Source organism: Sminthopsis crassicaudata, chromosome 5, assembly GCF_048593235.1.
Source record: "Sminthopsis crassicaudata isolate SCR6 chromosome 5, ASM4859323v1, whole genome shotgun sequence".
NCBI classification, from domain to species: Eukaryota; Metazoa; Chordata; class Mammalia; order Dasyuromorphia; family Dasyuridae; genus Sminthopsis; species Sminthopsis crassicaudata.
In genome coordinates this window covers 171,082,872-171,096,604 of record NC_133621.1, presented here as the reverse complement: position 1 = coordinate 171,096,604, position 13,733 = coordinate 171,082,872, and the positions used below count along the sequence as shown (strand labels likewise).

General features: G+C 36.0%; 1 protein-coding gene across 3 annotated transcripts in view; it reads right to left on the bottom strand.

The window, feature by feature from the left end:
* The window catches only part of PRKCQ (protein kinase C theta), a 185,976-nt gene that overhangs the window by 110,058 nt on the left and 62,185 nt on the right, over window positions 1–13,733 (bottom strand). For 2 of the 3 annotated variants that reach the window (XM_074268751.1, XM_074268752.1), the window contains exons 2-3: window positions 9,954–10,079; window positions 3,271–3,470 (exon numbers count right to left, since the gene is read on the bottom strand). In XM_074268751.1, the coding sequence (XP_074124852.1) occupies window positions 3,271–3,470; window positions 9,954–10,071 (318 nt within the window). In that variant the 5' untranslated portion in view covers window positions 10,072–10,079. Of the gene's footprint in view, window positions 1–3,270; window positions 3,471–7,127; window positions 7,253–9,953; window positions 10,080–13,733 lie in introns of those variants that run through there. The other variant, XM_074268750.1, reaches the window with a different exon arrangement.

Sequence of the window (13,733 nt, the reverse complement as noted above, 5' to 3'; positions counted from 1 at the left end):
ACAAATAAAGTTTATGGTTATGAGTTTGATATCAAAATAAAATAGTGAAAATTGAACATTCTTTGAATATCTTATTAGCAAAGCTGTATAAGGGTAGTATTTGTGGTTTATGAGGGGCTTTAATTAAGCAGTTATTCCTGAAAAAACAATGCATTATGGGGAGAATGGGAGAAAAGGGATGCTGATTTTTTTTCTCCCTCCCTTTTCCCTCAAATGAGAAGAAAACAGAGGGAAAGTCAGAAGGAATTACATACAATCAAGGAAACTTTGAAAGTTAACACATTGAATTTATTATGTACTCGAACAGCAAAATCTACATAATAAAAATTCAGTTTTATGTATAATCCTCCTTTCCTTCTGTTCCACAGCATATATGGAAATGCTCATCACACTGGGTGTTTGTTAAGTTCAGAATAAAAAAAATTTTTTAAATGTTGCATTATATGTTAAGGGTGAGTCAATTTTTTTTTATTGCATAAAAGGGTAGCATTTTGGTACAAAAGATCAAGTAATAGTAAACATACTGGGTTTGATACTTAGAAAGGAAGAGCCAGTTGAAGGCTTATAGGTGAATGACAAATTTGAGAAAAGGAACTACAAACACAAATTTAGAATTCCAAGAAAAGAAAAAAGAAAACAGAATTAGTTTTAAGAAAGTGCCTTTCATTATTACAGAGAAATGAAATCAATAAGACAACGGGCATTTTTAAGTATCTGTTTTGTACCAGACACTATACTAGGCATTAGGATGCACCAAACAAATACCAAACATTCTCTTCCTTCAGGAAGCTTGCATTCTGTTAGAGAAAACAACATGTACATATAGAAGTATCTACAAATCACACATAAATACAAGATCATGTTTCATGGTGGAGGATTGAGGTACTGGTAACTTGGGGGAATTATAGAAGCCTCAAGTAAGAGATGATACTTGCCTTCATTTTTGGAGAAAGTTAGGAATTCTGGAAGGCTGATGTAAGCAGTGAATGCAGGATTCATACAACAGTTAGTCTATACAAAGGCAAGGAGCTGGAGCTGGAATATCCTATCTGAAGAACAGCAGGTAGACCAGTTTGGCTGAACCATAGAGTACATGAAGGGGAATAATGTGTAATAAATGTTACTGGAAAGATAGGATGGAGTCAGATTGTGAAAGGCTTTAAATGACATAGGAGTTTATACTTTAGTTCTAGAGGTAATACGAAGTCACTGAGCTTAGAAAATAATTTTTAAAATTGCCATGTAGAACAATGTTGAAAAAGATAACAAACCATGATTACATAAAGAGCTGAACACAAGATACATAGTTAGTGAAATCCCCAAAGAATAATATCATTAGAAAGACAGTTATGTAACAATGAGTTCTACTTGCTTCCTTTCTCATGTTTCCCAGACTTTCCTTCCCGAATGTTCAAATCACCTCACTTAAGTTTGCTCTCCTTATTCTTTCTTTGTCCCTATTTGGTCACTTATCTTCTCTAATTTTGAATTTGCAGCTGCCATGTTTATGCTTATCTTCTGACCTCATTTCAGTTCTAATTCCCTCCCTCTTCTTTTTTAGGCTCTACTTCTCCCTGCTTCTCATTATAACAACTGAATAATTTGACAAAGTCATAATCTTAATGTGTTCATGAAAAAAAAGTCATCTCTCTAGTTCCTATGCCTAAGTTGAAATATAAAAAAGGAGCTTTTTTTTTGGGGGGGGGAAATAATAAAGATTATTTATTGTACTGTAGCAATATTAAGACATAAATCAGTCTAAATGAGATGTGTGTAAAACATGTGGCATAAACTGAAAATCAACAATTCAAACATTTTCAGTTGTATCAAACTATTTGTGTCCCCAAGTGGGGTTTTCTTAGCAAAGATAGCCATTTCCTTCTGTAACTTACTTTTCAGATGAGAAAACCGAGGCAAATGAGTTTAAGCGACTTGCCTAGGATTACATAACTAGTAAGTAAATAAGGCTAGATTTAAACTCAGGGAGATGAGTCTTCCTGACTGAGGCCTGATGTTCTGCATACTGCAATACCTAGCTACTCCAATTAAATGGAATATACATGCACACAAAATTTATGGCTTAGGAGAATATTAAATTCCAATTATATTACAAAACAAATGCTCTTATCTCTTACAAGTTGGCTGTTCCTCAACTTAATTCTTAAATATAAAATGTTTAAAATTTCTGAACCCTTAAACTTTTCAGTATGGCCCATACTTGACTCACCCCTTTAAAATTTTTCATAGCATATGAGACCAATACAAAGTTTCAGCCTAAGTTTCCAAATAGATGCTGGATAAACACTGAAGATTAGGCTGAAATAATTATAGAATCATTGAACAAATGGTAGAGTGGTAAATTAGTTAAAGATAGACATAAAGAAATTAAATGTGAACTTTAAAAAACTACCTTTTTCTACCCTTTATTTCTCTACTTCACTTAACCCTGTGCTATTCCTGTTTTCAAAACAAAAATGCAGATGGATAGTATTCATGATTCAGGAACTAATGGCACTTTCTAAATTAACTTCATAGGATCATAGATTTAGAGCTGAGAGAGACCTTAATGCTCATCTAGTATAAGTCCCTACTTTTACAGATGGAGTAAACTGAGGAAGAAAACCTCCAGGTCACATAGGTAGGAAGTTACTGGTGACTAGAAGTGACCGACTCCAAATCTAAGACTCTTATCAGAGCATAGTCTTTGGAATGTTTCTTTCATTTTGAGCATAATCAAAGGCCAGTATGTTCTTAAAATGTAGCTGATTGCATCAAATTTCCAAGCTTTCATATTTTCTTATTCTAGATCATATACCTATTATCCTTACTTCACATTTATGGCTAATAAATCACATTTAAAATATACCTGTGTGAAAATTACAGAGTTGCCATACCCAATCAGAGTGAGTGTCATCTTATCTTTAGATGAGACAATAGACATTTTTGATCTCAATGAACTTCTACACGATGACAATCACCACCTTCTAGTAATGACATCACCAATACGAAAGCTTAACATAACTCTTAATGCTGGTGCCTTCCCCCTGTTGTTTAACTCAAATCCTCCTTTTCTCTCTCTTTCCTTCCCTCTTTCTCTCTCCCCATGCCCTTCCTCTCATTTATGTAGATGTATTTTCATGTTGTCTTCCCTAATAGACCATGAGCTCCCTAAAAGTAAGAAGTATCTTTTGCCTGTCTTTGTATTCCCAGCACTTAATATACAGTGGGCACTTAATAAATGCTTAACGATTAAATGCATAATACATTTACCCAGATTTCTGTCTTTCCATTGTTTTTCTTGCATCTCTCTGCCAACGAGTAGAGTTCTATGGTTGTTTCAGATATGAGGTCGATATTTTTCCCCTTCACAATGATTTGCATCACTCTCCCTTTATTGATATGAGCATCAAAAGTGCTGTCCCAGGGTGGGTACATGGTAGGCTTCTTCTGGACATAGATTTGCCCATTTTCTGCAAAAAAAAAAAGTTTGTGTAATATTCCCTTAAACTAGATTAATATGATATTCAGTTCAATTAAACAAAGATTCACTGAGAGTCTGAACCTCTTAGCATTATTTGAAAGATATAGTCCTTAACTCTGGGAAACATCAAATCAGAGACATGAGATTAAGTCACATGACAGCATGTTTTACAGTCCTAGATCCACAGCAGAGCAAATAATCTGAATAATCTATTTGGATAAATCTGGTCACAAAAATCTTGAAATCTTCTAAGTATATTATATGCAATGGATCTTCTTTCTTATATGTAGGATTATTAATACATTACTTCCCTTTTGGAACTAATGTTATATCTCTTGGAAAAGTAATTCCCATTCTACCAATTACTTGATTTGTGACCTAGAATATATTACTGAAGCTCTTTTGGTTTCGGTTTCTTGATGTGTAATAGGGAGACCATGTGGCTGACCTAGCTCATTGATACCTGAGGAAGAGTGACTAATCGAAAAAGATTATGTATCCATTTGAAAGATACAACAGCATGCTTTTGAGACCATCATAAGCACTCTTTTATTGTGGCTTTTATAAAGTCTTTTACAATGAGTAAATCATAAACTATTCCACATTCTGTACTGACTACACTATCAGGGAAACATTTTAACTTTTAAAGGAGTATACCTTCCTTTGATAAGAACATTTTTATGCACATTTGCCACCTGGCTTTGCTATACTGTACAACACTTCAGCATCGTGATAGTAGAAGTAGATCAAATTAGTAGAGAGAGGACTATGGGATTACTTTTAAAATGGAGTCCACATCTAGAAAAAAATTTCATTTAGCAAGTGTAATCTTGGGTGATAGAATCTATTAAAGAATACAACTCAGCTGGGAATAACTACCTAAAAGTATCCTTCCTAGGAAATACAATTTATCTATTGATTTTTGAACTTTAAATTATATTGTAGGAATTTGGAACTCAAAATTTTTTTAAAGATAGATTACTTTTAATATTACATTGTTTGCAAACATTTTTCATTTACCCAAGATGTCCTCTTTATCAATCAATCAAAATTTAAATGATGACATCAGTTTTTCAAGAAGCTCTGATTTCATTATATGGATATTGTGATTTTTCTAATTGGGCATACTGCAGTCCTTCTAAGCCTTGATTGGCATTCTCCATGAATTTGTCACCTTTTAGGCCAATGTTCTGCTGACAAATCTATCTGAACTTATGCTAGTTTTTGTATAAAAGATACAGTTACTGTCAATTAGGTGATGCAATGATGAATGGAGATAGAGTTAGAAAAACCCAAGTTCAAATCCAGCTGAGTGACCCCTGACAATTTATTTAACTTTTGTCTGTTTCTTCAGTTGTAAATGGGAATAATAACAGTACCTATCTCCAGGGGAGTTATGAAGGTTAAATGAAATAGAAACCCTAAAGCACTTAGCAAGGTGCCTGACATATTACAGACATTTAATAAATAATTGTTCACTTTTCTTTCCCCCTCTTCTACTCAAAGACTTTTCAGCATGTATACCAGGAGGCCCTAGTCTTCCAGAATTTGTGCTCTAATTTTGTTATCACTTAGTTGTTTCAGTCATATCCAACTCTTCCTGATTGCATCTGGGGTTTTCTTGGCAGGGATACTGGAGTGGTTTGCCTTTTCCAGCTCATTTTATAGGTAAGGAAACTGAAACAAACAGGGTTAAGTGATTTGCCCAGAGGCATACCAGCTAGTGTACTGAAGCCACATTTGATTCCAGGTCATCCTGACTCCAGACCCAGTGGTCTATTGATGATGTTAGCTAGCTACCCATATATGCTTTAAGAATCTAGAGCTTTATATCATGATGAGGCATTAGAATAAATATAGTGGAGATTTCTCACTTAAAGCAAATAAAATGACAAATTATATCCTTCAAAAGAATTGATAAAGTTCCTCCTTGAGGGGAGAGATTCATGGCCTAAAAACAAACTACTTGAATCTAAACTTCTGGAGGGTAAGAAACAAGTGCCTGAACAGCAATTCAACTTGACAAGCATTTATTAAATTCCTAACATGTGCTAGGTTCTGATAATATAGAGACAAAACCAAAACAATTCCTGGCTTCAAGAAGCCTACATTAATTCTTTTGGGAGAGGGGAAAAACAACAAGTATTTTCATAGAAAATTTTGAATATATACAAAGTAATTTCCCTTGGGGAGACAGTCAGTAGGTAATTGAGAAGATGAGTCTAACCTAAGCCTCTTATGGCATGTGAGCTGCACTTTGAAGGAATGTGGAGGTATTGAGAGGAAAAAGGGCAAGGAAGTGCCTTTCCAGACATTGGGGACAATGTGCACAAAGTCATGGGAGACAGATAGAATATCATGGACAGTAAGTGTTTGAGCCAATCTGTCTAGCACATAGAATTGTGAAGGACAAAAAAAAAAAAAAAAAAAAAAAAAAAAAAAGTTCGAAAGATAGACTGGCAGAAGACCTGGTGAATAAGACCATAAATTTGGAGCTAGAAGGGTCTTAGAGGCCATCAAGGCAAACTCCATTTTACAGAAGAGAAAATTGAGACTCATGGGGATAAAAGGACTTTCCTCAGTAATGGAATTAATAAGTATCTGAGATAGGATGTAAAGTTTTCTGACTAACTCCATTTCACTATTTACTAAACCATGGTGCCTTTCTAATGTGGGGTATGCATGAGTTCTGGTAAAGATGGAAACTCTAATTTATGGGAATTACTTTGGTCCTCTTGCATAAGATATGATACTTTTATTGTAGAACAAAAATGAGGAGTTTTATGAGTTGGTGTTTGTTTCTGTGTCATTTTCAGTTACTGTAATAGGGAAGCAGGAAATAGGAGTGATCTTGTGTGATCTTAGACAAGTCATTTAACCTCACAAAAAAGTGATTAGACTTCAGAGATGTCAAACAGACAGGTAGCTTTTAACACTTCCTAATAACAGCCTAATTAGATTGAAATATAATTAGGAAATATTTAACAAAATTAATAAAAATACAATACAACATGTTGTTGAGTCACTTCAGGCTCTATGTAACCCCATTTGGGATTTTCTTGGCAGAGATACTTGAGAACAGTTTGGCATTTTCTTCTCCAATTCATTTTACAGATGAAGAAACTGAGGCAAACAGTGCTAAGTGACTTGCCCAGGGTCATATGAGTATCTAATGTTGAATTTGAAATCATGAATATAAGTATTCCTGATTCCAAGCCCAATCCATTGCATCACCAACTGCCCCACAACAGAACACTGATAATGTTAGTATGTGGGTTTTCTAAGTAATACGTAGCTTGAAGGGAGGGTGTAGTCACTACTTGACTTTCTATTTCAGTTAACACCAGTGGATTAGATGACTTCTAAGGAAGGTCTTTTCCAGTTTTAAGTCTACAATACCAATAAAAACAAAAGGCTTTTAGTATCTTCCAGTTTCTCTCATTGGAAACCATTCATCATTAAAATACTACCACCAGCAAAATACTTCAAAACAGAATTTTATACTCATTCATTTTCTAAAAGTACCTAACACCAAATTGAGATCAACTGTTACCCAAGAAAGAACAAGAGAATTCAGAAATCTTTGCCATTTTTTAGATGTCTCATACTCTTACACAGCCTAAATACCAGCTTGAGCTCCACTCACCTGCCCTTTCCTGGGACTTTTCAATCAGCTTCTTCCCTGACAAGGCTCGACTTATGGAAAATATGGTCACAAAGTGTCTTGAGGCCAGGAAGTGCTACTTTAATCTCAGTGTGATCTTGTACTAGGTCTTGATTGAAAAAAAAAAGCCTTCAACAATTCTACAGGTTAACCTTTCAGAAAAGCAAAGTTTCCCCACTTTTTTTTTTAATTTAAGAAGGTCCCTTGATCCACACAACTGATTAGATCAAGTTCAAACACTCAGGCAAAAAGAAATTCCCCCCTGGGGGGAGGCAAATGTCAATGAGACCTGTGGTTATAAAGAGAACTAGATCCAGGAGGCCCATTAGGTCAAAAGCTGATTTTTAAAAAGCAGGCATTTTGCATTTCAAAGACTTCAGTGACATCTGAAAGGTTTTCATTTGGGAGCAGCTGTATACTCACTTCTGGGGTAGTGAAGTGGCCATATCAAAGACCAAATAAGAGGAAAACTCAGCTGAGGCTATAGATGAGCAATGGCCAATAAACCATTTCCTTTAGTTTGGGTAGGTTGGAAGTGACTGCCACAATGTCATGATCCATGAAGCAAGCAATTTTTAATTTTGGAGAATATGAGAAAAAGATTTTCTGGACTATGCACCTAGAGAATTCCATCTGCAATGTACTTAACTAGGGTTTCCTCAAATGCAAAACTTAGAGTAGCAATGATGTTGAACTCTAAACCAATATATTCTGTTCCTATAGTCAGGAAATGCTAAAGATCAGTTTTCCCAGTCTATCTTGTTAGTCTATAATGATGTGAAGTTGGAATTCGCGCTCATCCAGCCTCCATTGTTAGTAATTCTAATCCATCCATTCTGCCTTCCACCCCTGAGATTATCTTGATTAGCATACCTTTAGACAAGACTGAGGTTTGGTAAGTCACATAGACTCCCTTGGTTCCTCCCTAGCTCCCCACACACTCCTTCCCCTTACTCTCTAGACTTTACCTGTTCCTCTTATTCCTTGAGACTAGAGAGGTCCCTGAATTCAAAACATTGCTTAATCACCCATGATTCTGCCTTATTTAGTCACATCTGGCTAAGCCCATTAACTATTTCACATAATAAATGGCAAATCTTTGTTCTGTGATGGATGCCTCTGTCATGATTGTTTCATGTTGCAATTTGAACTATTATGCTCTCCCAGATCTACTTCATATATTCACATTATTATCACATCAGCTCCCAGTCTGAAGAGTTATGGATTTGGAGTTAGAATATATGAATTCAAATTCTGTTTCTGCTATTAAATTACATGGGTGAATTTAAACAAATCTCAATCTCACTCTGCCTCAGTTTCCCCATCTATAAAATAAGGGGGGGTCAGACTATATGGCCTGTAAGGCTCCTTCAAGTTCTATATTTGTGATTCTGATGTCAAATCATGAAAGATTTATTGGAGACTGACATCAGTTAGTTCTTGGCAGAGTAACCTCCATAAATCATGCCTGCTGATGTGAGAAATTAAAAACAGTGTAATAAAAGAAAGGAAGTCTGGAAAGGGCTTAGACTTACAATGCATGAGATGTAGCATTGGAAGAGACCTTAGGGATCTTATATTTTGAAACTCACTTTATATATAATTTTTTTATTTTATAAACTCCTTATAAATGAGAAATTCATAATCTCTCTGACTTGCACTAGATCCCAGAAGCAAAAAAGAGGAGGGGTTGAAATTCAAAACTAGACTGTCTCAGACTCCAAAGTCAATGTTCTTTCCACTAGGCAGGCTGACTCCCCTTTCTGGCTCCAAACAATACAAGATTTAGGTTGGAATGAGGATAGAGAAGACCTAAAGAGAAACAGACTGATAAATGTAGTAATGAAGAGAACTCAAATTTCATACAACTTAAAAACATTCTGTACATTATATTCTCCAATTAGAATGGAAGTTTCTTGTGAATAGAATTTGTTTCACTGTTTGGATCTCCAGCATTTAGCATAGTTCTTAGTACTCAGTAACCACTAATTGAATATTTGTTGATTGTGCCAATAAAAGGAATCTTGCAGTTATATTTTGCGTGCTCTCTCTCTCTACACACACACACACACACACACACACACACACACACACACACACACACTTATATATTCAAGGCTTAGGTCACACACATGTGGTTCTTTTTTTATTTTGGCAGAAGTTATATATCTGATAGTGGAATACAAATTTAGAATTGGAAGTGATCTCAGAGACTGTTTAGTTCATCTTAACTTATTTGAAAGAAGAGGAAACTGAGGCTAGAGAGATTGAGTGACATCCAGATAGTTGAAAATTCTTCCTTTATAGATTTTTTTTGAAGTCACACAGTCTACTCAGCAAACTGAAAGAAATTTGATTGGTATAAATAGCCATATCAGAGTTTAGATCAGCAGTCCCATCTCACCTTTTTTTCTCTAAAGAAGTCCTTTCCTGCTTCTGCAACTGAATTTCCATGTACCTCCTTCTCTTTTTAACTTTGTCCATAGACAGTGTTATGGAGATTTCAAGGCAGAAAGAGAATTTATAGCAAAGGGAGGCGGCGAACCATAGTGAAAAGAATTCTAGACCAAGGAGTTGGATGACTTGATTTCTAGTCTTGACTATGCTATTAACTGTATGACTTTTGTTATTTCTTTACCTCTCTGTGCCCTGTTTGGGTGAGTTGAACCTGGCTATCACTTTCTGTTTTAAAATGCCATGTTCTATGAATGCCCGTGCCCTAGTCATGCCCCAAAGTTGGCCTCCAGGGCCCTCCTGTACCAGTTCTCCAGTCTCTCTTCCCCTGAATAAGCTATTCCAGTCACTTACCTGATTCAACAGATTCTTTGACAAGCACAGCGCAGTAAGGGCTGACCACTTCTCCCTGACACGGCTGATAGGGCCCACTGTCAAAGTTGGACAAACCAATTCGAAGAAAAGGTGACATGACAGCTCCTTGACAAAAGACAAAAGACAAAGGCTATTTCAGGTCTCTCAGACTTATTCCTCCTGTCACCCACCCGGGGCCAGTGCCTTATCACTGACAACCAGAGCCAAATGGGGCTGATAATCCCTTTGAGTGGCCAATTGCTTTTTATTTCCCCTTCTGCAAAACATATTTTGTTGGTCTAACACAAAGCCACAATACCACACACAGCTGGGGACTAGTACTTCTTTGTCTAGCTCTGGATAACAGGTTACTGAGACGCTTCTGGAAGGACAATTTCAACTCAGTGGGAACAATAACCTCATGGGATTATGGCTGCCCATGACAAAAACAGGATTCAACGGTTGAACTGTTTAGGATGTTGATTTTTTGCCATGTCATTTCTTTGTTCAGCCAGTATTGGAGTATATACTCAGGAAACAGACAGCGAGAAGAAAATGAGTTTAGGAAGTGCCTGCTGACTTGAATATACATGTACACATGATACCACATCATTTTTGCATGACCTATTTATGTACTTGATGGAACAGACTCCAGTGACTAATCATAGTTTACCTTTATATAGTTCTTAGAGATCTGTAAAGTACTTTGCAAATATCTCATTTTACATAACCACTCTGGGAGGTTTTGATGCGATTATTATTATTGTTGTTCTCATTTCGCAGATGAGGAAACTGAAGCAGAAAGAACTTAGAGTGATTTGCCCAGTATTTACATAGCTAGTGTCCGAGAGCAGGTATGAACATAGATCTTCTTGACATGAGGTGTCATGCTCTAAACCACCTACTCAAATTATATTGAAAAGATTTTCATCCCAACTCTTTAAAATGACAAATGGAGACTATCTCCATGGATAGTGTGAAATACTTAAAAATAACTTGAAACATCTGAAAATGGAGGAAATCATGGATCCAATGATCAAAAGTTTCATAAATGCTAAATAACCAAAACCATTTCCTTTCCTGAATACAAATCAATTCTCTTAATGTTTGCATTCACAAATAACTATTAGTTAATATATAGCCACCCAGGAATGCAGTCCCAAATCTCTAAATAACTCCTTGCATGACTTTGTCAAGAGACATGACTTAAATTTTTACTACTTTTGATCGTACATATCAATGAGTGCATTTCATTTCTATCTCATCTTTTATTTTCAGTTGTTTTTCAATTGGGTCTGACCCTTTATGGCCCCATTTGGGGTTTTCTTGGCAAATATATTAAGAGTGAGGAAACTGAGTTAATCAGGGATAAATGACTTGTCCAGGGTCAGCTATTAAGATGTTAAGTTTCTGAAGCCATATTGGAACTCGGGAAGACAAGTCTTCCTGCTATCTACTGCATCACCTGGCTTCCCTGTCCTATATCTATACCTAATCATCTGTGGTTTAGTGGAAAACAGTCTCTCTTCTGGAAATTTGGCCTCTAGATAGCTCCAGTGGCTCTCTATTACTTTCAGGATCCCCCTTCATGTTAGTGTTTTTCCTTTAATATTATCTTTATGTTGTTTGTATGCAGCTGTTTCCATATGTTTCCTTCATTAGATCATGAGTTCCTTGAGGACAGATAGCATTTTTGCCGTTCTTTATATCCCTTGTATTTAGGACAATGCCTGGAACAAAGTAGGAGTTTAATAAATCTTTCTTGACTTGACCTGATGCATGCCTTTCAGGAGACCTTTCCTTAACTGTCATGATAGTCAATGACAATAATAGCACCAATTCTACTCTTCCTTCATCTTAATATAAAGAGAGAAGATTAAGGATAATCATATTTTAGGATAATAGATAGGGGACAATAATCAGAAATTTGGGCATTCCAAAGAAAATTTCAGAGAGCTTTTCTCATCTTTTGTTATCTGCAAAGGAGAGAAGGGCTTATCTTATAATGAAAAATGATAGAAGCTCTTATTTACATAGCATTTTAAGGTTGGTCTTATATGGGTTATCTCATTATTCTTCACCACAATTTGATCTCCATTTTGCAAATGATGAAACTGAAGCTGAGTGAGATTATCCAACTCGTGCCTTCTTTTTAGTGTGCCCCTAAAATGTTCAAGACCTGTGATCAGAAAACTTGGGTTCCAAAGATATCCCTTAATAGATACTATCCTTGTGACTCATACAATTCTGGTAACCTCTGCACATCAGTTTCATCATGATATGAGATGGCCCAATGGATAGAACATGGGGCCTGAAAGAAGACCTTGGTTCAAATTCTGTCTTAAGACACATATTAGTTGTATGATTGTTAAGTCACTGGACTTAACCATCTGCCTATCTCAGTTTCCTCATCTGTAAAACAGGGATCATGTTAGCACTTATCTTCCAAGGTTATTGTGAGGATCAAATAAGATAATACTTGTGAACCAAGTATTTGCAAACCAAAAAGTGTCTCAAATTATTTGAGTTGATTTCAGTTATGTCCAATTCTTTGTGATCCCATTTGGAGTTTTCTTAGCAGATACTGGAATAATTTTCTGTTTCCTTCTCCAGCTCATTTTTACAGATGAAGAAACTGAGGCAAACATGGCTAGATGATTTATCCAGGATCACACAGTTATTAAGTGTCTGAAGCCAGTTTGGAATTCAGGAAGATGAATCTGAGTTCAGACTTGAAACTTATCTACTGCACCACCAAGTGGTCCCTAAAAGTGTCAAAGAAATGCTAATTATTATTACTTGCATTATATATTCTACCTCCTGGATTTATTGTGAGACAAATATTTTATAAATCTTTAAAATGCTATAAAACAGGAGTTGTTAGTTCTCTAATTCAAGGGCTAGTTGAACAGTATCTCTACCTGTGGATCAATAAAGAGATAGATCCTAGCAGGGGATGCTACTTCCATGAGTAATACCTTCAACTAAGTAGCATATATTCTTTGCAAGCCACCTGGAAGCAACTAGGAAATTAAATGAGTCATCCAAGGTCATATAGTCACTTGAGTCCAGTTCTGCCTGATTCCAAGGCTTCCTAGCAATCAATCTATTCTGCAAATTCAGAGGGTTTCACTGAAGTGGGAATTGTAAGTCAGTGCAAGCTTTGGTAGGACTATACTTTCTGATAATACAAAATTGAGTTATAATCCTGTGACTTTGGGGATTGGTATTTATTCAGCTCATGAGCCCTCATGGCCTTCAGGGACTGTTAAGCTATGTGCCATTAGTTAAATACAAATAAACTTTTAAACTTATTCTTTTAAGAGATAAGGTCTTTTAATAAGGTAGGTCATGACTTCATAGTTCAAGACAAAACATTAAGTAACAGCCCTCATCTTTTGCCATATTTGTGACTTTTTAAGAGATATACCTCTCTAAAACACTCTTGAAACAGACTAAAACACTGTATCGGCTATTTATTTGTAGGTCCTAGTATTACAGTGACCTTTAGCCAAATTGGGTTTTGCCATTTCACAAGGTGCTCCTAATTGGGCAATCTTAGCTCATGATTGACATGGGGAAATCCTGGCCTTAGAATAGTAGGGGCATCTAGAGTTACCAAGGGCTTAAGTTACTATGCAGAGGAGTATGCTTCTAATATCTCTTCTCTTCTCTGCAACTTGAATTGGCTGACTCATTTGACCCTTGGTTTTTTCCTCTGGAGTTTAACAATCATCATTCACCCATCAGTTCCCCAAACTCATTGATACCATTACTTGA